The following is a 24,668-nucleotide window of genomic DNA, read 5'->3' as shown; positions in this document are numbered from 1 at the left end:
ATGAGACAAACCAGAACCAAATATGAAAACAGAGCAAGAACTCCCATGCACGGTAGCTCAGGTGTGTCACAGCAAACCCAAAGCCTGGGCCCCAGACAAATCCCCCCCTGCCCTCCTGCAGGAGGATGTGCAAACACAAATCCACTGCATAAGATGGTAAAGGCTGCACACTCCCAGTGGGCTCCAGCAGCACAGACTGTAAAGCAGCCCCTGGGGGTAATTAGATAATCCTAATCAGCTGCATTTGTTTGTTGAAATGACACTCCAGTTTTGTTTGTCACAGAAATTAGTTATTTCAACCTAGAAAAAGCTTTAGAAATGCCACATGCCAAGTAGCTCAACAAAGTTAACTATAACATAAATCAACCCACAATTAACATAACATAATTAACTGTCTTAGTAGCCAATCTACAGCTCAGTACTGCCATTTAAACACATTATCCAATGTCAACTTACCATAGGTTTTCCTCTAAGTAGACCAATCACATACCTCAGTTGTTTTAGGCTATTAGTGACAGTAAACAAATGCAGCTTTCATCATTTTCATAAAAAAGGATTTCTCTAACATGTTGTACCATAAAAGCCAGGATTTCTCCAACATGACATCATTTAAGTTCACATATCAAAGTGAAGAAGAGCAAGAACTATTTCATGGCTACACATTTGCTGTCAGTAATACCTCAGTAAAAGTTAACAAGAAGATATTCTGTTTATGTAGCTTCATTAACAACAGACTGAAACATTCAGCTACATAGCAATTTTCTTACATCAGTGAAGTGACACAATGTGATTCCATGACAGATTTCTGATTATTTTGTTCAACAGAGGCAGCAGCCACTGGGCTGTGCCTAAACAGAACTGTGCAGAATGCTCGGATAATGAGATGGAGCTGCCTGGAAAGGGAGAAGATGGGGTCATTAATGTCACTTTTTAGTCACTTCTGCTGTGATCAGAATTCAGTTTTTGCTGATGTGACTGATGAGCTAAAGCCACCCACATGCACAAACACAGTTAAAATCCCAGCACCACTTCAGACCTGGCAGAACTGTAAACAAACCAAGGAATTGCAAGATTACTCCCAAATGTATTTTTTTTACATGATGGATTAAAAAGAAAAATTCTTAAAGAACTTCCACCTTAATTACTGAGTCTTTTACTTAGAGACTGGCTAATCCATTCACCAGATGGAGCTCAAAGTATAGTACCATGACCCAAATGGAGTAATCCAGCTTCCATACAAATACCTAACTTAAAAGGTCTCCTCAGAATTTTTCTTGATGAACTTCAGGAAATTACAGAATTGTCTCCTAAAAACATGACACACAGCACCTGCATTACACATTCTTATCATTTATTGAGGTACTTTTTTTTTTAACAAAAAGTTCTACAAAAGACATCACCTTCATTTAAAAAATGGATACATGTTTCTTCTCAAATACAATACAGGCTACATTGTATAAAGAAAGAAATAAAGCTTTATTTTAATTAATCGTACAAATACAAGAATCAATAAAATTTCAAACACTGACCAACAAAACACATGGAGTGATTCACATGCACTTTTGTAAATAGGTCAGCCTTACAGTGGAGAAGTAATACTTTAGGAGGAAAAATATTAAGAAATCTGAATCTGGAAAGTGGAAAAAATTTAGGAGCACATCACTTAGTTGAGTTCTCCATCAACCCTGTCTACTCTGTCTTACCATATAATAGAAGCTCTGTTAGCCAGACCTTGTCCTCCACAACAGCCCTGTGCTTCAAAGGCAGCAATGAATGTGTTTGGAGCCGGCCAGGAGTGGGGGACAGGCCACGCTTTGGGCCAAGGCAACACCAGAGGTGCCCTCAGGGAAGGCACCAGAAGTGCAGCTCTGCCAGGCAATCACAGCAGGCAGATCAATGTCCAAGTTCACAACCTGGGCACTGATGAGAGGGAGCTCCCAGAGCAGCTCCTGCTGCTGCAGGACCCCAGAGTGCCCAGGGTCCCTGAGGAGTCACTCACTGCTGAGCACACTGAGTTTCACAACTTGCCTTAGAAGATACATACAATGTGGAATATTTTTTCTTCTGGGTTTTCTTCTCTGTTGAGATTTTAGTTTCTCTCTCATCTTCTTCTGTAGTTTCAAATCTGGATTCAGCTGTTAACCTATAGGCAAAGCAACCATTCTAAATACATATTTAGTTAATAGAAACCAGGAAAAAAAATTTTAGGCAAAATCAGCAAGCCAGCTGGCAAACAAGATCATCCATATACAGAGACAGAGCAAGCACAGTTGAAGAAGAAAATGAGACTAAACCAAACCATTTTTATATTAGTCCTAATCACATTTCATCACTTAAAGCTTTCCCCCCACATCTCAGCTGCTGAAATGTTTGGTAAGAAAGGTTATTGAAAAGGTGAAGTGGCTGAGATCTGCCTTCAGAAACACCAGTGACTGAGTCCTGCACAGAAAGGAGATCCAGTCCCCAAAAGCACAACTCCAGGTGAAAAGTCTGAGCAGCATCATACAAATGGGATGAAATCAAGCTTCTTGCTTCTACACCACCAAAAACCTACCCTTAAAATAACATGCTCCTTTCAACCTCATTCTACACTACTGTGGCCTTCAGCTCAGTGCTTGAATATCTTCAGTTGGGGGAAGATTTATTTTCAGGCTCTAAATGATATAATTTTTCTACTGACATGTTTTAATTCTGCTATGAATGTAAATGGAGATAAAACTGTCTCACTGCTGTTAAAAAGATAATTTTGAAATCAAAACATCAGATTGTGCTCAGATGCCTAAATCTTGGTTTTAATTTAATGAACATGCAAACTTGCATTAGAACAATTGATGAATGGTGATATTTTACCCAACCAAATTACCCACAGCCCATTGACTGTTACACATGATTATTTTCACAAAGACAGAAATTATGGAAAATGAAGTTCCAAATTAAACATCACTTTATAGAATAACACAAACTCTACACTTGTTTATCAGCACATACATTAAAGCAATTCTCTGGTGACCTTGTGGGTTTTTAGTGGTCTCAGGAGCCCTCAGTGAGCATGGACAGCTGCTTTCAGTGATGTTTTTCCCAAAATAAATAGTTGCTACTCAGTTGTTAGAGATTTATTTGCAATACAGAAAGGTGCAGCTGAACATGAGGACTGAAAGAAGCTGTAACAAAAAAAATTGGGGAAATTCAGGTACAGATTCAGACTGCTGTCAAAGCATGATGCACTGCATGTCTTGTGCATGTTATTCCCTATAAGCACTGTCTCAACAGGCTGAAGAACACCAGGCTCTGCTGGGCACCTCCTCCAGATCAGGGTTTGCTCCACCATGTGCTTTAAGGCCACATCTGTAACACTGAGAGCTGAGCACCTTCACTCTGAGCTGCACAAATCCTCATGTGGTTACAGCTACAAGGAATTATTCAGGGAACAAAGAAATGTGCTCCCAGTAGCCACCGTGTGGTTTGCACTCCTCCAGCAGCTGCAGGTGGGCAGGGAGAGCTCCTGTCCATGAACCTGCTCCTATGACAGATTCCCTTCATTAGTCCCTCTCACTCCTCTGCCTTAAACAACTCCTGGTCAAGGCCACCAAAACCACCACTCTAGTGGCCAAAATTGCCAATAGAGTCCCTATAAACAAGCAGAGGGGACTCAAACCAGAAGAACAAATAAAAACCACATTCACTTCAGTTACATCCCAAAGCAGCACAAGTGGATTTAGACACAGTATTGCCCTTTTATGGCATTATATAATTCTCTTAGCCTGTAATGTAACAACTCTGGCAACCACATTGACCCTGAGCCTCTTGGGGAGGAGGAGATAGAAAACTGCCCCTACCCTTCTCAGGCTCAGCTTCACTCTCTCAGTCCTGGCTTCTTTCTTTCTCACTGCCCCACTGTCTTTAACTGGCAGGGAGTTCATCTTGCCCAGGCCTGGTTTGCCCATGACCTCTGCCATCTTCACCCACAAACTTTACCCACCCAATGGTCTCATTTGTCCTATGGAAGAGAGGGAGGAGCAGCTGAGGTTCAGCCCACAGCCCTCAGAGCCCTGTCCTGGTTCATCTGGTGTCAGCACAGGGAATGGATCAGAAAGAACAGACAGTGGTTAAACACTTCAAGCAAATGCTGGTGAAATTATGACATGATTCGAGCTTTGACTCTACAGACTCCAAAACTGAGATATAACTGGGGCTCCTACCAGCTTAAGGAAGATAAACTTGTTTCATCAGGTGGGGCTTTACTTCCCAAGGCTGAGGGCTGTGCCTAAAACCCCAGAGACTATTATTAGTGTATCCAGATCTCCTGCTGAGCAGTACAGGCAATAGGACAAAGCCCAAGTGAAGTAGATTTGGTGTATGTAATCCAACTAAACTTAAGGGAGCAAATAAGCTCTTGGACATCCAAGCTCTTCTTTAGATCAAACTCAGGCAAACAACCTCCAATCTCAATGCAATATAAACTGTGCAGCAAGGGCTAGAGTTTGCTATTTCAGTTTAGGAAGGGAAGAAAAGCATTTCAATAGAGAAATCTATCTTTCTATTGACCAGTTACTTGGCCAAACAAAAGACATCCCTGCACATCACCTTTGCATTGCCAGAACTCCAGGATGCATTGAGAATTAATTATCACCACCTGAATATTTAAATCTGTAGTCTCAACACTCTCATATCATAACCTGATCAGTGTCACCCCCTAATGAGCCCCTCCAGAGCTGGCTGGAGCCCTCTGGAAGGGCAGAGGTGCCCTGCACACACAGCTGCTGGCTGAGATTGTCCAGCTGTACCTGCTGGAACCTCCTCAGCAAGGAAGTCTCCTCACACAAGGGAGTTTGTCACCTCCACAAGCACACCCAGATCACTTCTGACCACTTCCTCATTGCCTCCTGGGCTGAGGTGACAAACTCAACCCCACTTTCTAGAAATTCAGTTTGCAGCCCTTTCACAGCTAAAGTGGCTCTGTTCTCTCACAATTCAGGGGCCAATGTCAGAGCTCCACTAATTACTGCAGAAAAACTATTCCAGGCACAAAACCAACCCCCAGAGACCACAACAGCCTTTCAGCTGCAGCATCACATTTTAGTTGACACAAGGTCAAACACTGACAATTATCCACTGTTATATTTTCCTCCCACAAACTCTCCCTGTTCAGGTCCCCACTCCTGATCAATTTGCCACTATTTTCTGTGCCCAAGGTTCAGCCACATCCATCACAGAACAGTCCAGAGATTCTTTCAGTGTTTAGAAATCCAGCTCCTCAAATACTCAGATTTCAACATGTCTCCCTATTTTATAGCACATCATAGCAGATCAGAGGTAAATAAATCCTTAATGTTAGCTCAATATCATGACCTGAGGTTTGAGTAGTTCATGAACATAATCAGAATCAAACAGAACTTTCTGCCTGGATTTGCCTTTTACAGCCTCATACTATCACCAAAAAAAGCATAACAGCTTATACAAAGTTTTGTGGCAGCTTAGTTGTGTTTGTGGTTTTTATTTTTCTAATATTTTCCATCTTTTGTTCCTTATTTGAACCAACAGCCATGGGTACAAGATTAGAAAGCTCCCTCTGAATTATGGTTTCACCTTCCTCTTCCACTTTTTCTACTCTCTCTGCTTTCCAGCATCAACTCCATAGACAATTTCCACTCCTCACCCTCTCTCCAGTAGGTTCCCCCTTCAGTTCCCATAAACTATTTCCAACAGTTTCCTGTAAGCAGCCATTTTATCTTCTTTTCCCAAAGCAATAAATATGAAGAAGTTAAACTTTTCCTATCAGGTTACATCCTGCCTGTTCCTTTATGTGTAGAGGACATTATCAAACCCCAACACCATCACTGAATTATCCCAATCTTTCCTCTCCACTTTCATCCACATCTGACCTTCCTGATCTTCCCTCCTCACTAACAATCCCACATTTTAACACAGCTGCTAAAACTGCTGTTTCTGCCATATTTTCCCGACAGTTTAAGAAGACTGCAGTGCTTGGCTACTTTAAAACTGTTAATTACATCCATGCAACCTAAGAGCCAAAGCATCAATCCAATTACCCTGAACACCATTAACATTAGCTGTTTCTTCCAGGAGATATTAGCAAGTTGCAAGCCCAAAACCTCTGGACTAGCCTAGACTTTTTTCTACCCCCAAACACTCGAGTATGTGTTTACAAAGAGTATGAAGAGAATACAAAAGGCATTAGTTGAAAAAGTAGAAAATCAAAGTCAGCATTGTTTTCACCAGAATAAAGAAGCTGGAGATAATGACTGTTCTCAGTTACTTTAACATCTAGCAAAAAGTAACTTCAATTCTCAGTTCAGGAGAAAAATCTCATCTGAATTTGGCAGCTGTGTTTCCAGCGATTGTGCATCCAGACCATGCATTTGATTTGTCTGACAACACAGACAGCTCATTAATTCTCTATTATCTTGTACAATGAAAGTTAACACAATTCAGGTGAAGAATTACTTAAACATTTTTTAGGCTTTTAGCTAAATCTGGAAGTTGCTGGGGGCTGAAATTAGGCATGAAATGGAGCATGCTTCCAGCTGCCTTTATTACCTCGAGCTGTAACACAGCTGTGGGGCAGTTCTGAGGGCACCAAGAACACAACGCTTCTGATGCTGGAGCAAACCAAGTGAGCTGCCATGCTACCTGCACACCTTAAATATCTTCCATGGGAAAGTTATTTCAGAGACTGTTTCAAGAGTCTTTCCTATTAGTCAGTGCTTTAGTCCTTCTAAAAGGGAGCGAGAGGCTGAGCGTGGGCAGCCGGAGCTGAGGGATGACACTGCATGCAACACTGAGGAAATAGATCAAGCAGTGCAGAGCACAGTTCATGCAGCCAAAGAAAAGAGATGCAGCTCTCTGCTGAGGGCCTGGAGCAGAGACAGAAGCTGACACTGACCTGGGGACAGCTGGAGCTGAGGAATTGTTTCCACTTCTGCTACTCGAAGTAAAGGTGACGTGATTCTCATCCTGAATTTTAACTCTTTTTCTTTCTCTTTCAGGTTCAACAATGTTTCTTATTGCCTGCAGAGCTGTGTGCAGTGGGGATGCTTGGACAGGCTGTTTTTTTGGAGAAGCATCACTTTGCTCCAGGGTCTTGGTAGTTGTCTTTTTCCCTTCCTTACTTGACAATTGAGTGAGAGCAGTTTCTTTCACTGGAGTATTTTGGCTGTCAAAGTATTCACAAGTTGCATTCACTGGAATCCTCTCCCTCTTCTTTTTAATTTTAGAACCTTTCAGTAATTCTAAAGGAAAAAATGGAATATAAATTTTGTACAAACAAGAAGCTGGAGATAACTTGTCCCCCAACAGGTTCACAATAAAAGTAAGAATATTTCACATGACTACAGGGCTTGGAATAATTCTTAATAGACAATATACATGTATCTCTCTCTCTCTCATTTTATATATATATCTCTCTTGTTATATATATACGTATCTCTCGTTATATATATTTTTTATATATATAAATATATATAACTTAATAGACAATTTTAATACCCTTATAAGAATGGTTCTTCATATAATCTGATCATCCCAGCAGAAGTTAGCTTGAAAAAGAGACATCTTTCTCCTCATCCACTCTGTCTTTTCACCAAGGCTTTAAATTAAATGCTCTGAACTGCAGGTTGCTGAGGTAAGCTTCCACAAATAACATTTTAAAGGTAAATCCTTTGGGTGTGGACAAACACAACTTTCCCATCTGGTTCCCCATTCATGGAATCCCAGAATGGTTTAAGTTGGAAGGATCTCAAAGCCCATCTCAGTCCCACCCCCATGGCTGGGACACCTTCACCATCCCAGGCTGCTCCCAGCCCCATCCAGCCTGGCCTGGGCACTGCCAGCGATCCAGGGGCAGCCCCAGCATCCCTGGGCACCCTGTGAGGACCTCACCATCCTCACAATGAAGTTTCTTCCTAATATCTCACCTAAATTTGCTCTCAATTTAAATAGAATCCTCTTCCTCCACAGCTCCCTTGCTTTGCCCATACTCAGCTATCAGCTGGTTGTCAGGTGGGTCTCTCCAGCCAAAATTTAATCCATATTAGCTGCTCAACTGTTTCCCTGTAAATGCTTTGCACCTTATTCCAAAGCTCCCATCAGCTGCCTGCACCCAGAGAGCTGTGGATTCTCATCACCACAGAGACACTGCTGTTATGGGAACACCTGAGATTTGATCCCACCCACTTGAGTCTGGTTATCTACCTGTGCTCTACAAAGCCCCTGAACTGCCATTTTTCACAGTAAAACTGCATTCTTTGGTCTCCTCCAGTCAGTGGTCACATATTCAAGTGAGGTCTTGAGCAAGGCAGGGCTTTTCTACTTCAGCTCAGCAGATTTTGGATCAGGTTATTTCAGAAAGTCAGCAACTATTTAAGCATTAAACTCTGGAACTAAAACAATGTCTTCCTGTTTAATGTCATTCCATTTCTAAAGGCTTAGAAAAATCAGAAATTTATATTTTCCCTGACAGAAAAGAAGTTTTTACCTTCAGGCTCATACTTCATTTTCAGCTCATCCAGCATAACCCTCAGGTTCATATTCTCACTCTGACAAGCCTGCAAATGCCTCTCGTTTGTGAAGAGCTTCCTTTCCAATTCCAGGACCCTTTGGCTCTCATACAGAGCTTTCATTCTCTGCAGGGATAGCTCATCTTTCAATGTTTCAGTTTCCTTGCTGGGATGGGAGGAAAATTTTAAAATCAGTCACACTTGGATTGGTTTGGGGTTTTTTTCTTTTAGTAAAGCAACAACTAAGCACTGAACTTCCCTTAAATTGGTATTTATACATCAGTACAAAAAAAAAAATCAAGCTTCTTTTGTCCTATGAAGCATTTTGAGTGTTATTATCTCACTTTTTATAAGAGAAATAAACATACACAGCCTAAAGACTAAGGCTTTTCATACAGCTCCCTTAGAGATTAACTTTTAATTTATTCAAGGTCTCAACTGCCCTGTATCTAGGAGTATTAATGACATTTCTGGAAGAAAGCAATAATCATAAACAGTATTTCTGCTGTTATCTTTTAAAACATAAATGAAACTACAAAAAGAACAACTCTCAGTCCTATAATGAAGTCAGGTTGGTTCCACAGCATCAGAAAACGCAACAGGAACAAAACCCATTTGCACATGGGTGTAAAATACACCAGCATTGTGCAGTAAAACACAACAGTAACAAAAAAGGGAAGATAAAAACAAGTACCTAGAAGATAACCCTGCCACAACCCCAGGCTGGAATCACTTACTTTGAGTTGTCAAGTTTAATTTGCAGTAAATCTGCATAGTAACCATTCTCAGAGTCGCTTTCTTTCGCTCCATTAGCAGGTCTGGACTCCTTCATATTCTCATACAAGCTCTGATAAAGAACAAGTGTCAGCTTGTCAGGCAGTGACCTTTCAGTAGCACATTATCTTAGTTCTTAGGAGACATTTTCTATGCATTTTGATGGTGAAGCCTCATCATAGAGGGATTTAAACACAGATGATAAAACTCAGCTGCTCTGAGTACTCTCTCATTTGTTACAGATGTCAAATAGCACTAAAACTGACAGCTCTCTCTCATTCACTGAACAAAAGGGAAAAAAAGTGAGTTATCAACTCCAGAAGGTTTGCAAGAAGAAAGCTGTGCTGTTTTTTTACTTGAAAATACAGGGTATTTAGTTAACCCACAGGGAATTTTCCTCAGCATTTAGTTCTAGGCTCAGCAGCTGGACCCCAGAGGAATATCAGCCATGCTCATCAACACTCAAAATCTCAAAATCAAACACATATTTCAGATGAGGAAGTTGGTTCATAATGAAGGTGTTATAACATGTGACATTGGGGTTTTTGTTTGGTGATTTTTTTTCTGAACAAGCAGTACTCAAATTTAATCCTGTCCAGAGACCTCCCAGGCCTCTGTCAGTCACTGCCTACAGATACCTCTGGTAGTTATTGGAATCAATCAATCGATTCCCAACTCTACTTATTTATGGCCTAGAGACAGAAATAGGCACAGATCAAGCTTAAGCATGACAAAACTGGTAAAACAATCAGGCTTCCTCAGTTATTGCTAAAATGGGTTAAGCCTGCCTTCACACCAGGTGATTGGGTTAAATACAGAATACAGGAGGCTACCCTGGAAAGCACAGTCCTACTGCACAAACAAATACATCTCAGGCTGCATTCCAAAGCTGTGAAAAGGAAGGGCCAAACAAGTCCAGAAACATGCCAGAATTCAGAAAGGCTGCAGTTTTCCACTCTGGAAACACACAAACAGCAGCAGCATTACACGGGTGTATATAGAAATCCTCGTGTGTTTCTCACTTTCCAAAATACTGACAAGATATTTTCAAGCTGCATAAGAGGACTGAAAACTGCTTTACAGGGATAATTAAGCACTTCAGTTTTGCTAGAAAAGAGCATTCTTCAGCTGCAAAGTTGAGACACATCAGGAAATTCAAGAGAGCTGAGGCACTAAAGGCTGAAGCCTGAGCACACACAGTACAAGTGCCAAATGAGTGCACCTTCCCAGGGAAAAATTGGATGGCACAGCTCAGTGAGCCCTGACCAAGTAACTATAAACGATCTGAAGGTGCTTCACACAGGACAAAAATTGTTTCTTCAACCCAGGTGTTGAGTGGGGTATAATTTTCTGCTTCTCTGCACTTGAGGAGTCTAATATTCTCCAGCTGTAAAATGCAATTCAGGTCAAATAAAGATACAAGTCAGCTTTTGGATACCTTTTTAAACCTGAGCATGGACTTCAGATAGTTCTCATAATTCTTATTTTCATGTTTTAGCTTCCAATTACAATTTTCTACTTAATTAAAAACCACATACCTTAAATTTTTCTAGCTGCCTCACTTTCATAAGAAGATCTTGTATTTCACCATTCTTTTGCTCTACCATGGATTGTAAACGCTCCAGCTGATCAAATTCTGCCTGGGAGCCTTTCAGCTGCAGCAGTGTAGCCATCTGCAGCTGGAAAAAAGGAAAAACTATTTACAACAAGTACTGGGATTAGTGACTGAAAATCCCAGTCTTTTACACAAAATTGGTCACTCTAGCCTTGTAATTCTAAACCTGAATACAGAAGGGCACTGGGTGCTTGAAGTCAGCCTCCATGACACAATCCCAGCCATTATCAGCACGGACAGCCCAAGGCAGAGGAGAGCTGAGATCTCGGTGAGCAGTGCAGCCCTGGGTGTCCCACTCACCTCTGTGCTGGCTGAGGAGCACACAAACACTGCCAAGGACACAGAGCATTCACCATCAGCACCAAGCCAGCCAGAAGCCACTCTCAGTCCAGGCTGATTTGTCAGAGCTGAAATGCACCTTGAGAACTCACTCAGGAAAACCCACAAGCTTAACTCTCCATTTTTTTCAGTTATAACACCACCATGTTTGCCTTCCACAATATTAACCCAAGAATTTCAGCTTTTTCTGCTTCTCCAATGGAATACCTCCTTTGAGGCAAAAGAACACCCTCTGTCATTATAAAGGAGAAGTTATAAAAATATTACATTTACAGCAATATTTCTGTTGGTGTTAGTAAAACTGAAGTACAAGGGCCTTAATACATTCAACACTTAAATACATTTAATACATCAGACACTTCAACGAGAAACAGAATAAATGAAAGACTTCACAAGGTGTTAATGAAAACTGAAGCATTTTTTAATCAGTCTAGTCAGTATGTGTTGGAGATTTTTTCAGGGATGGCCTAGAAGGCAGCTGTGAGGAGCAGGTTCTCACAGCCTGCTTCTGTAAACAGCAGAGGTTCTCAGGTTATTTTTAATTACAAGTAAAGGTGACAAACATGAAGGCCTTGAGAGCCTTGCACATCAGAGTTCTCAGGCAGCTTTCTCATAACAAGTGGATGTTCTATCTTTGGCTGTTTTGGGAAAGCAAGAATAATTTTGAGAACCCAAATCTTGGTATTGGAAACATAAGGAGGAGTTGGTGTGTAATCTCTGGCCTATTGTGAGCTCAGATTTTGCAATATGCATGAAGTGAATTAACACTGTTATAAAAAGTGCCTGATTGATCAATACAGTGGAGTCGATGCTGACCAACGCAAGGTGGGTCGTCTCCCTCCAACTTCAGTAAGTATGGATAAGGTAACACTGGGAGAAATCACAGGGAAAGGATCAAGTGAAAAAATGGGATTACAGAGAGAGCATTTACCCTATAGAATCTCTTATGATGATTCTGTGCACAAAGGAGAGCTAATGAAAGATTCAATCATCTCCTCAGAGCTTCCACAGGATGTAAGGGAGTAAAACTGTAAACTCCACCTCACTGGCTGACTAAAACTATCCTCACAGCTCCCAGGCACAGACACCCAACCTTTTTCCCTTTTCTCTTAAAAGCCCTCCTGCTAACTGTCAGAAATGCAAATTGCAGCTGATCTACATAACAAGGAACTTAAGAACCTGCAAAGGATGCTCTGGACTAGGAAAAATACACTAGAGGTGGGAAAGCTTTCCCAGGAGTGCTGTGTACATTCTGTTCAGGAGTCAGATCCTCAGGATTTACCAGTAATTACCACAAAGTGAGATTCTTCAACTAAAGATGCAACAGCAGTTACCTCTCCCGTGGGGTAAGCAGCTTTGAGTGGAGAGATCAGCTCAACTCAGATTGAGCTTGAACTGGCAGCATCTCAGTGCAGCACAACACAGAGGAGGCTAACAGGGATTTAAGGCAGCAGCTTAAGCAAAACAGCTGTCCTAACAAACCACTCATCTCCTGTACTATCAGAAAAAAAATTAGAAAATTCCAAATAAAAACATGAAGTACAGGGATACCAGTTTGCCTCCATTTTTAGTACTTTTAGTATTAGATGTGTTTCTCACACCATTCAATCAGTATGACTGACTCACCCCATATCACAAAGAAGATTTCCAAAGCAACTGATCCTACCCAGACTGTCCTCATTCAAATCATTGTATCAGTAGGGTTCTTCTTCTGCTTTAAGACCATTGTTTAAACTATTTTCAACCTACTCCACAAAATCTAGCTAATATAAACCTTCAGTGCAACTCATCATCACCCTTGATGTTTAAGCACTCTCCTCAAACTGCAAGACCAAGCAGTTGATCAAAATGAAAGGATCCACTTTAGCATTGGAAAAATCTTGAGACCAACATGAAAAGAGTTGGCAGCTCTGCAGCATCCCCTTGACATTATCTTGTAAATCAGCTTCTGCTAACTAGTCCTCAATATTAACCAACAGGCTCTCATCCTATTTAACTTAGAGTTATGAAAGTTATGATTTATTCTTACACCAAAAATAAAGAAAAGCAAGAAGAAAAAACATGGACAAAGACAAGAAAGCAACACAGAGACAGAAAAACCCAAACCCCTACAGTGTGATGGTGGTAAAAGCCTGTCTGTCTTCTTTACTCTCATTCCTAACAACCACATTTAATGTACAAATACTTGATTTGTGCAGTATAAGGATTGGACAAGACAAGAAAAAACAAATACCAAGACAAACTGAATGCTAGTTTGACTGACAGGAGTTGTGTTTTACTTTTATCCATTAAACAACTACTGCCAAAGTGGGCAAACATGGTGCCTTCACTGTAAGGTGGATGCTGCTGGTTCATAGGAGTCAAACAGCACAACATCATCTCACTTGTTTTTTCTCCCATTTCCCTCCCCCCAGACTACTGCACCGTATTTTAAAGACAACAAATCCCCTGGCCTGTGCATTAAAGCCGTCCCTTATCAGACCCAAGGACACCCTGGAGTATTACAGGAATCATCCTACCTTCATTCTTTGCAATTGTTCTCTACTGAATGCATGCTGTTTTTGTAGGGACTGATATTTTACTTTCACACTGATCAGCTGCCGTTCCATTTCTGCCCTACGGTCCTCCACCTACAGAACATTGGGAACAATTATTACTGGGAAATCACAACACTTGCTGTCACTTGGATGATCAGTTTGATAAGGACATGCTGCCTAGGAATTGCTGTTTAGTCTACAAACACTGCTTTTCCAGCAACAGTACTTGAAAATACAGGCTACTGTCTTAGCCCTGTGATAGAAGTGAGTAGACAGTGCCACTGAAACCCAATCAGTGAAATGCAGCCGAGTTTTCTTTTGTTCTTTTGCTATCAAAGTAACATTGCACATATTTCAGTGTTGCTGTAGAATAGTTTTGTCTACTAGAAACAGAACAAACAGTTTAAAATAACCTGAAGTGTTTCCCAAGTTCACCCATCCCCTGGATGTTGCCATGAAATACAATGCTCCCCATACATTTAGCTCTTACTCAAAAGCTAATTCCAAAACCCTCCCAAAAAGCCCAAACATCCAGACATTTCCAAGAAGTGTGCAAAGCAGCTTTTAACAGCAACTCTTCATATTTCTCATGCTGCCATTAAAGATGGATTTATCAGCTGAACAAAACTTAAAATCAAGAGCTGCAGACAACCATCACAAGTCCTCAGTAACAACTTTTGATTTGATAGTCAGATAACTTGAAGTGATTCCATTAAATTTACTAATTCCTCATCTACAGAAAGAGCATCAAATGGTTTTCCATGTGTCAGATCAACACTGAAGTCATATTTGAGGAACAGAGATGGCCAGATCAGGTGCAGATACTCCCATATTTTCAATGCAATATAAGAAAGAAAACTGAAAATACTTCTCAGGCATCTGTTGCATAGTTGTACCTCAGCAAAGAGAGAATTGCCTTTACTTGTAGGATCCAAAGATTGCTGCACTGCATGATCCAGCTGAACCTGAAGCTCCTGATTAGCCTCATGAGCTTTCTAGATTAAAGCAAAGAGGATATTAGTCATTTAAGCATCCGATGTACTGCATACACAAATTTAATCTGATAGCTTTAACTCTTTTTGATTTCCTATACTTGAGCAGAGATTCTATTGTACTGAAGTCCTTAACTGTACATACAGTTCTTAGTTCTAGTAACTAAGAGACAAATTCATTTCATGTCACTAGAACACTTCATATTCCACTTGTTCTTCAGGAAAAGAGCACAACTAAAAGCCTTTAAGGGTAAACTTGGATGTTTGTGAACTGGATTCATGATATTCAGACCACTCTCTCAGCTGTGTTCATCAGTGACAAAAGCTCTACTTCCTAGTACAAGACTGCCCAAGGCATTCAGCAGGAACATGAAATAAAAAGAAGAATTCTGCCAGTGACCTGTGAGAAGGTCCCCAAGAGGCAGAACAGCACCATGCACAAACAGCACCATCTCCTTTCATAGCTGCCACAAAACAAGGCCAACAGAGAGCTTTTACCACCAGGCAGCACCAGATGTGATCAACCATTATCCCTCCCTCTCTCACATCTCCTCCTTCACCAAACACCAAAACACAGCTTGTGCAATTTGGGCTTATCTACCACTGTGAATAAAAATAAACAGACTACCTCTAATGCATTGCAGTAAGAGACAACTTCTTTTTCCCTCTCCTCTTTCTCCCCCTGCAGCCGCTCCAGCTGGTTCCGTAGGTTGCTGTTCATGAGCTCCAACTGCTCCTTGCTGCACTGCAGCTCATTCAGCTTCTCTTCATCACTGGCCTAAACAAACAAAAAAGCATGAAATGAAAAATTTTTAAAACAACTGAAAGACAGGCCTAAGTAAACCAAAGCCATTTGTTAGTAGTAATTAGTTTTAATACAAAATATTATCTTGAAGATAAGGTATTAAAGCCTAGTTAAGGCTGTCATTTTTTGCTGTGCACATTGTCTGAATAAAAGTCAACCCTAACACGGTACTATAGACAGCACACCTAAAAATGAAATGAGCAAAAAAGCAGAATTTCATCTTCAACCAGGCTACAGTGCAAATGCAGAGCTACTCACACACCTTCTGACTCTGGAGCTCAGTGAGCTCTATCTGCAGGCTGAGCATTTCTGAGGACATGGTCTCATGGACACGCTCAGACATCATGTGCAGCTCTTCTGATTTGGCAGCAATGATTTCCTTCTGATGCTCCACTTTTTGTCTCAGTTGTTTCTCTGAGAGTCGGGTTTCATCCAGTTCTGCCTTCAGGTTCTCCAACTAAAAAACAGTTGATAACTACATAATATCATTTCATGGTAAATTCTTGAAAAGCACAGTATTTCTGACTGCTCCAATTACAGAAAATGTCTTGGAAACACATGAGTAGCTTTTAAAAATAAACACTGGAATTCAGTGTAATTCATAAGTGACTACACAGAAATTTTTTAAAAACCAACCAAACAAGCTACTATACACTGTAATTATTTATTATTTCTTTTGGTAGGTAAGAGTGCAATTATAAGTTAAGCAAACAGTATCTAAAATAGTATTAAGACTTTGCAGCTATATATTAGTTACCAAACCTTGTTTTTAAGGCCACTGATTTCTTGTCCATAGGCTCTGTCAAGCTGCTCTTTCTGCTTATCCAGTTGCACATTTTGCTGTTGCTTAAGGGACTCACACTCAAAATTCAAACTTTCCAACATTCGATTCTTGAGTTCAATTTCTCTCTGGAGTGTGTACTTCTCTTGTTCAAATTTCTGAAAGAAATGACACACTAATAAATCTAGATGTAATTGCACACTGTTCCCTAAGCATTTGTGAAAAAGCACAGGCTCAGAACCAAGATGCTTGTAGCTCATTTAGTCTTTTGTTGGGAGTGCCAATTAGAGTTGTAATATCCATGTTATAAAAAAATTAAGATAACTGCTCTAAAAGGTTATGACTTGTAAATGTTGTGTTTATAATTTGATTGTGAAATATTCTCTTCTTCATGGAAACTCTCTTTCTTTGCACCCAACATGAAAGGTGTGGGTACCTTTTCTGCAAGTGTCATAAATTTAGCCATAGTTTATATGCCCCTTCTACCACTACAGAACCCAATTATGTTAAAAATTACTACAGTCCATCAAGCAGAACAGCTGAGTTCAATAGTTTTTTTAAGACAGCTAAATTGTCTGTTTCATAATAAATCCCATCAACTCTTCCAGACTGAAGAATAATTTTTTAAACAGCTTCTCTCTACGCTTGATTGCATGTTTGTTAATTATGAAGGGCAGCTTCACTTTACTGTTCCATTCAGGCAGCAATTAAGGAGAAGAAAAAGAGAATCTTGAAAGGAAAAAAGGTAAGAAGGAAGCCAAATTAATCTAAACATGCAGATTTTTTTTCCCTTTTCAAAATAACCTAACTCTTGAGACACAAAACAGAAATAAATAAAAAACTGAAAGCTGTCAGGTATCAAAGTGACCTCTGTGGCCTAGACACAGCTTATCAAGGACAGGCTCAGCTCTCAAACACAAGGGCAGGAGCTTTAACACAAAGATAAAGACTGGCCACAGGACAGGTTTGGGAGTGCACTGCTTGGCCAGAGCCAAGAACAACAAAAGCCCAGCAAGAACCTGCCTGCACACTGCTGCAGAACAGCACCCAGAGCTGCTGAGAGGCTTCTGTGCCTGCTGGCAGAATGTCGGATCTCAAGATCTCAGTCCTGAGATGCTGAGCCACCGAGACCACCTTGGGGGGCTCGGGAGTCCTGGAATGTTGCCAGAAGTGTCTGGTGGCTGGACTTTGGTCCTACACAGGAGACGACAAGGATGAGGGCTTCACCGGGATGAATGGTGAAGGGATTAGCTAATTAGAGGGTGAGACACAGGGTTTAGGATTTATGTACAGGGGGGTTTGGAGGAGTAAGATGGAGGAATTGGGGTGTGTCCTGTCCTCCTTCTTCTTCCTCTTCTCCTCCATCTTCTTTGGCCACGGTGGCACCTTTGGATTGGTTATTACTGAGAGTGCACCGAGTTATAAGAATAGATGGTATTGGGGAAAAATGATAAATATTGTACACGTAACAATGGGTATAAAGATACGTGGCTGCCCGGGAGGGCAGACAGTGTGCTCATGGCTGACTGCTGAGCAGATCTCTGTTCGGCTGAAAGAACATCTTTTAGATAAACAATTAATAAACATAAAAACCGAAAGAAGAACTGAAGCCTCTTCTCGTCCTTCGATACGCGGGCTGCCCCAAGGCCACCTCGGGCCTTTCCAGGCCCCTCAAACAGCCGAGATAACCGGACAGCAGAACCCACACTCGTTCACAGGAACTGCCTTGAATTACTGGACTCAGAGCGCACAGAGCAGAGCCAGAGAGATTCAGAAGCTCTGAAAAACCTCTTGGGTAAGCACAGCCCCCACACAAAATGTTATCCTACTGTAGGAAGGCTCACAATCCCTACCCTCCACTGCTGGAATCTGAGTTACCAGCCAGGCTCAGAGGGTGCCTGCAGCCTCCCACACAGGATCACAACCCCTGGGAGCAGCTTGACAGCTCAGTAGCTGCCCTCTGTGCTGGTCAGCAGGACAGGATCATCCTGCCCTGCTTTCCCTGGAACCTGTGCCTTCAGCTGCCTCTCACACCAAACTTACTAATGGTGAACTGACCAGAATAAAACTCTGTCCATTCAGAACAGCAGGGTGCTGCAACCCTCCAGCTGCTACAAAACAAACCTTTCAGCTCTATCCCAGGAGAAGGGATGATGCACAACCAGAAGGAGACTAACTGAAGATAAATAATTTATCTGAAACACAAGCTGGCTGAACACAAAGATGACTACTGAAGCCTTTATGAAAAGTGGAAGAGATTTTCCCAACTGAAATTTTTTTAAACAATTACTAAAAAGAAAACTAAATAATACCTCTATAGCTTAGCACTACACTACTCCTTTTTCTGAGCTGCAAAGAAATGTGCTAAAAAGTTCAGAACCTCTGGGTATTTGGAAAATTTGAAACCTTTACTAGAGAAGAAATCAATTTTACAGTCTTGCTGCTAGCATCCTTTGCACAGCTTTTAAGTGATATAAAGTTGACTGGGAAAGCATACATAAATGGATTGCTAAACAGAGGAAAAACATGCTCTGAAGCAAATTTACTTTAACATTTAGCACTCATTTTACATTAAAGGCAATTAGTCCTACATGATACTGAACACTTGGTGCATAATTAGCTATGAAACCCTCTCCTAGTTAGATACAATTATGCTCAATGTCTTACAGCTGAGGAAAAAGTCCTCTCTACAACTACTTAGAGGTTTATTAAAATTAATCTAGATGCTAGAAGGCATGTAAAACACCTGTGCCTTTCAGAAAACAGTTAAAATAAAACAAAGCTCTGATTTTGAACTTGGAGAAGAAAACACAGGCATCACCTCAGTTTTCTCAGTCAATTCAGAGCGTGCTTGATCCAGCTTATTCTGAATCTCACTCTGGGACTCCAGTAAATGCAAACCATACTGTGCTGCCTTTCTTCGCTCGTTCTCTGCTTCCTTGAGTTGCTGTTTAAGACTTAAAATGGTCTCTGCCTCCATTTTTCTTTTTTTATTCAACACTGCAAAGAAAAAAAATATTACTTAAGAATGTATTGCAGTAAATTCATTTTACAGATAAGAGTAGTTATCTGTAAGTTATTGGATTTCCTTTCTAACCAGGACAGAACCATATATTTTTGCAATACAAGACACAAAAAAAAAAGCTCACAAACATACCCATGAACAGTAAAATAACTGAAATAGTTATTTCTTCATAAACTTGGTTACTGCCTTATTTTTGATTTTATCTAACATGCAACAAGAGCACTCCTGTGCACCCAGCCTTTCTTTGTACAGCACAACCAGAGTTAATTTAGGATAGAGCCCTCTTGCCAAGTACAAGACAATTAAATAAATTGAGAAAAACACTTGTATGCACTTGGCTGCCACTATTTTCTCTGTATTACAAACCCAGCCCCACTAAGCCCAGCATTTCTTGTGCACACAAATAACACTCTAGATTGGCGTAGGCAGCTGCCTTAGCAGGACAGGGCACTCCTAATAACATTATGTGGGATAGAGACACAGATAAAAGGTAAGCAAGGCAAGAGTCAAAAATAGAAGCCCTGTTAAAATATATGGAGTTTAACACAGGGCTTTGCATTTATTTAAGTGCTTAATGAGGTGTTTCAAAATTTAGTTTACTTGTTGGTAAATAACAATCCCTTTGTCACATTTCAGAAAATTCAGCCTTTTCTAACTGTAGAGTATAAGAAAGACAAAGTGAATTTCGGAAAAAAGTTAGTCAAAGTAAATCCAACAAGCCAAATATTTAAAAAAAATAAAAATCAAGTCAAATTAACACCATAAGCTCGTATGACTGCTTGCTCCAAAATCTGCTAAATCAGCCTGCTGCAAAAAGATCCTATTAAGACAGAAAATGCTAAGTAACTTGGGCTTCTGAACAACATATGCCAAGAGGAGGAAATAACAGAGGGAGAAAAAAAATCTTGCAGTTGATTTTTCAAAGCCAGGACCCACAACTTTTATAGAAATTTCAGAATTAAAGTACTTCTGTAGTGAAGACCTCTGACTCTCAATTTTTGTTCTCACAGAAGCAATTTATTTGTTGCCATTTCTTACTGGCACAAACATCATTCTCATGAATGTTGTAATATCCATCCTTCACTTCTTTTTTTTGCTAACTTCTATTCAACATAAATAACTCCCAGTGGAGTTACCCAGCTTCTCCTACTAGAAAAGAATTGAATTAACATGCAGAAGTAATTGTGCCCATACTGTGCCAATTCCTTTCCAAGGCACAAGACAGAAACAATCACATTCTGATTTTTGCATTTTCTCCTCACTTGTTGCCACCCAGGTTTAACATATATAAAGAGACTTTTTCCAGCCAGGCTTTGAAACCTCAGTTTTCACCTCTAAGCTTTAAATTCTAGTTTTACATTTATACTAAAATAAGCCAGGGAAACACAGGAATTTTGCATCCTGAGACTCATCAGTATTATATTAATACAGGGACACCACACAGAAATTGGTAATTAATTGTTTGAGGCAAGATGTAGCAATACAAGAACATAGGCAACAACTTCTGGCATCTATTTCCACTGGTAAAGAGAATAAATGAATCATTGTTCACTTACATAAACAGAACTTGAAAAATGCTTTATTTTCTGATTAGACAATAGGATAGAGGCAACACAGCTATTTGGCAGCTCCTAGTTTACTAACTTAAATGAATAACACATTTAACTTACCTCCAGAAGCCCATTGAAGTATCTCCTGATCTTATTCTTCCACTCCACCTTTAAAGGAAAAAGAGCAGCAGTTGTCTAGTGTGGATGAGTCTGAGCTGCCAGCACAGCCCTTCAGAGCTGTCCCTTTTCAGAACAGGCTTAACCCTGCTGGCTGCCTCATGAACATGCAGATCACAGGCTAAGCCCCCACATAAATGCAAATCTTATTCAAATCTCAGTCAGGCAGCTGTCAGACAGTTTAGGAACAGCCAGATCAGGGAATGCTGTCAAACGATGGATGCTCTGCAATTTGGCCAGGGTCATTTTCTTCTGGTACACTTGTAATTTTTAACGGGTTTTTTGGGGGATTTTTGTCCCACTCTCTCCTAGTTCTTCAATCTCTTTTGTATTTCTCTTCCAGTTTCACATACAAGAACCTTAAGCTCCTAATAAATTATTTACTAGACAACAGAAAATAGAAAAGGTATGGGTTTTTTTCTTAACTTTACAGTTGAAGTAGGGAGGAAAAGAGAAATAGCTTTCTTATTCACACATTCCTGCTGACTATTTAGGGAAAATAACAAGTATGCCTTTTGGAGCACAGCCAACCTCAATTTCTCCTCGTCAATTCTGGATGAATCAAACAAGTTCGGGTAGTTTTGTTCAAGAAGCTGTACACTGAACTAATTGCCAGCAATTTAACATTATACATGAGGCTAAATAAATTATTCTGAAAACAACGTTTTAAGATCAATTGAATGGGGAGCAAGGTGAGTAGGCAGGAGGGAGGAAATAACAGCCATCAGTCGTCATTTATTCTACTGGGTTACAAGAGTCACTCACTTTTAGCTAAATATCTTCAAACATTTAATGAGAGAGTCTATGCACCTCGATTATTCAACTATTCAAAGTCTCCTTAATAAAAGTAACAGGGTGGGAGATAAAAGGCAGTCTGTTGCCAGGCCAGCTTTCTTCTCCCACTCTAGCACAGTTCTCTGTTAAAGTCCTATTCCCCAGGGCCACACGTTAACAACTGGCTGTCCTCTGATCCTGTAAGAGCTGCCGGAGCTCTGATCCTATCAGGAGCACCCAGTGCATTTGGTGATCAGGAGCACCCCGTGCATTGTGTGATCAGGAGCACCATCTCCAGGGTGGTTTTGCTCCCTTAGCCCAGGCATTCCCACGACCCCTCCACCCAGTTACTTCCACAAGCCCGTACCTGCACCTCCCACGCTGCACACTCAGGCTGAAAGCTCTCCGGAGCCGATCACCTTCCACAAACAGGCTCTTGGGAGGGTCGGTACTACAGAGAACAACAAATATCACACTACAGCCTCATGGTTGGGCCAGCACAGAGCCGGCTCTGGCAGCGCTGTGTGTCACCAGCGCCATGTCCCCGCTGTCCCCTCCTGCCGGGGCAAGACCGGGACTGACCCCCACACCCGGCACGGCCCGAACGGGCTCGCCTCGCTCCTCCGCGGGCCGTGGGGCAGCCAACGGCCCCACCCGCTGCAGGAACCGGCAGCCGGCACTACAGCGGCCCCACAGAGAGCAATCCCCGCTCCCCTTCACTGCCCGCTCCCCGCACCCGCCGTTACTGCCGTTCAAACCGGGCTCCGCGGCGCCGCCCAAGTCTCGCGAGATCCTCCCGAGCCCGCTCCGGCCCCGCCTCCCGCGCAGGGCGGCCCTGAGGGGTCCCGTGAGGGCGGGTCGTGCTCGCGGCTCCCGCAGCGCCCACGGCGATTCTGTCTCTTCATTGCCGCAGGGTCGTGGCCGCCCCGCCTATTAGTGTTAAATACAACATTGTCCCGACCGCGGGAGCCAATTCGCCAATTCAAACCAGCAGAACTTTATACGCTATTTATACATTTCAGCAAAGGCATCAGCACTCAGTGGTTACGAATTCCGTAACTTTTCTATTATTGCGTTCTTTAACCGCTATTTGCTGTCACACTTCTGGTTCCTCATGGCGATCCTCAGCTGCCCATTCCTGAGGGGACGGACGGCGCCTCCTGCCTGCTCAGCCGAGCCTTCCCTCATTCCTGTGCGGCTTCACCGCCCAAGCTGCACGGCAGGTGAAGCACTTCTAGCACAGCCGTCAATAACCTGATTTTCTCTCTAGCTTGCTTTAGTGTCTCCTCATCCTCACTTCTGTACCAGGGAGGGATTTTATAGGGCTAAAGTGTCCGCTATTCACAGATTTCCAAAGCAGTGAAGACCTGAATGACATCCACAAAGACCAAAAACCATCAGCAGGAGTGTTTCACCATGGCTGTTTAGAAATCCAAGCACAAGTTTTTTTTGTTTGTTGTTTTTTTTTTTTTACCCCAAAAGAAAACCTTACTAGTTTTTATCTTTTAAGCAGTGATTAAATTTTTGATCTGTTTTGCAAAATTAATATATTTTTGTACTTATTATTCTACTAGATGCGACATCTCTAACCAAAGCCACTGCACATAAACATGTGATAGCAAATTCTGCCTTTAGTGAAACATCAGGTAATGGTTAAATGGTAAATGATTAAAAGGTTAAATTCAAGCAACAGGCTGTAAGTAGGTACAAGGATAATAATCCTATTTGGAGCAACTGAACAGAAATAGATGTCCTAAGAAAAAAGGGGCTTGGAAAATAAGCAGAGTTCACAGGGAAATTGACAGAGGGAGTAAATAAAACACTCTTACTATCAAAATTATGCTACTTCTACTTTCCTTTTCATTAAAATAGGAGCCTAGCTTTTGTCAGAAGAAATGGGATTAAAAATTAAATACAGAACAGTCTAGACAGGCAAGAATACCAAGTTGATTAAAACAGGGACAGGAAATGAGACAATCCTGTTCTAATCCTGATTCTGCTGTGTTCACTGTGATTAACCACTCCAAATACCCACAGCTAAACCTCCTTGTTTTAAAATGAGGATAAGAGTGACTTAATTAAGAACTCCATGTAACTCCACTGACAGGGAGTGAGTACATCTCAGGAAAAAAACTAAAGTTGTAAATTCTGACTATTAGCATAATACTCCACTCTCGTAGCCTGCTAAATTCCAAGAGTTAAAATAACTGCTGCTTCCCAATCTTTGGTTCCACAGCCATCTATAATAGCTGACATTTAATACATGGAGTATTTTAGCAAATCTCATAATATTTTCCTCAGTTTAGACTTTACATTTATGCTTCAAAGCAGAATTAGGAGCTTAGATGCAAAATAACTGTTGTCATCTTATTACAGGGGCTCCAGACTAGTGTCTCTGTATCACAAAAGCCTCATACCTTCTTGGTGGTTTCTTGGAGATAACTCCTCAGAGCACAGACTTTCTTCTTTACTAAATAACCAACTGATGCCCGTTCCCCACTCTTTTATAGCATCTTCTTGTCATTGCTTACAGCTGTGGCCTGTTAAACTCAGGCCTGTTCCTAATCTTTGATAATTGACCCAGCTGCAACTCCTTAGGGGTGAGATTGCTTTCTACACTATCTTTATTTTCTTGTATTCTATCCCCCTACAAGTAACTAATTCATTATTTAAATAATCCATTCTCTTCAGAGCTGTTCTCTTCCCCTTGCTGAAATGGCAATCACAAGGACAATTTTACAGACCATATCTACAACTTGTGAATAGAACATACAGGCAGGGGT

General features: G+C 41.2%; 1 protein-coding gene across 6 annotated transcripts; it reads right to left on the bottom strand.

Annotated features, from left to right (window-relative positions):
- Positions 1-1,330: 1,330 nt before the first annotated feature.
- Positions 1,331-24,357, bottom strand: SPDL1 (spindle apparatus coiled-coil protein 1). 6 transcript variants are annotated; one of them, XM_064725024.1, is made up of 14 exons: positions 22,622-22,697; positions 22,253-22,336; positions 21,055-21,102; positions 19,181-19,359; positions 16,341-16,517; positions 15,841-16,035; positions 15,402-15,551; positions 14,678-14,776; positions 13,764-13,874; positions 10,829-10,969; positions 9,254-9,363; positions 8,495-8,682; positions 6,905-7,250; positions 1,331-2,143 (listed from the first exon to the last, which is right to left on the bottom strand). In XM_064725024.1, the coding sequence occupies exons 4-14, from the start codon at positions 19,337-19,339 to the stop codon at positions 1,996-1,998; spliced, it is 1,824 nt and encodes a 607-aa protein (XP_064581094.1). In that variant the 5' UTR covers positions 19,340-19,359; positions 21,055-21,102; positions 22,253-22,336; positions 22,622-22,697; the 3' UTR covers positions 1,331-1,995. The 6 variants fall into 6 exon arrangements, with proteins under 6 accessions (XP_064581094.1, XP_064581092.1, XP_064581091.1 ...); XM_064725022.1 differs by lacking the exons at positions 1,331-2,143; positions 22,622-22,697 and adding an exon at positions 24,303-24,357 and having other exon boundaries at positions 6,598-7,250; XM_064725021.1 differs by lacking the exon at positions 1,331-2,143 and having other exon boundaries at positions 6,598-7,250; positions 22,644-22,762.
- Between the last annotated feature and the right edge of the window lie 311 nt (positions 24,358-24,668).

This window comes from Zonotrichia leucophrys, chromosome 13 (genome assembly GCF_028769735.1).
Source record: "Zonotrichia leucophrys gambelii isolate GWCS_2022_RI chromosome 13, RI_Zleu_2.0, whole genome shotgun sequence".
Classification (NCBI taxonomy): Eukaryota; Metazoa; Chordata; class Aves; order Passeriformes; family Passerellidae; genus Zonotrichia; species Zonotrichia leucophrys.
This window is presented reverse-complemented; position numbering and strand designations above follow the sequence as displayed.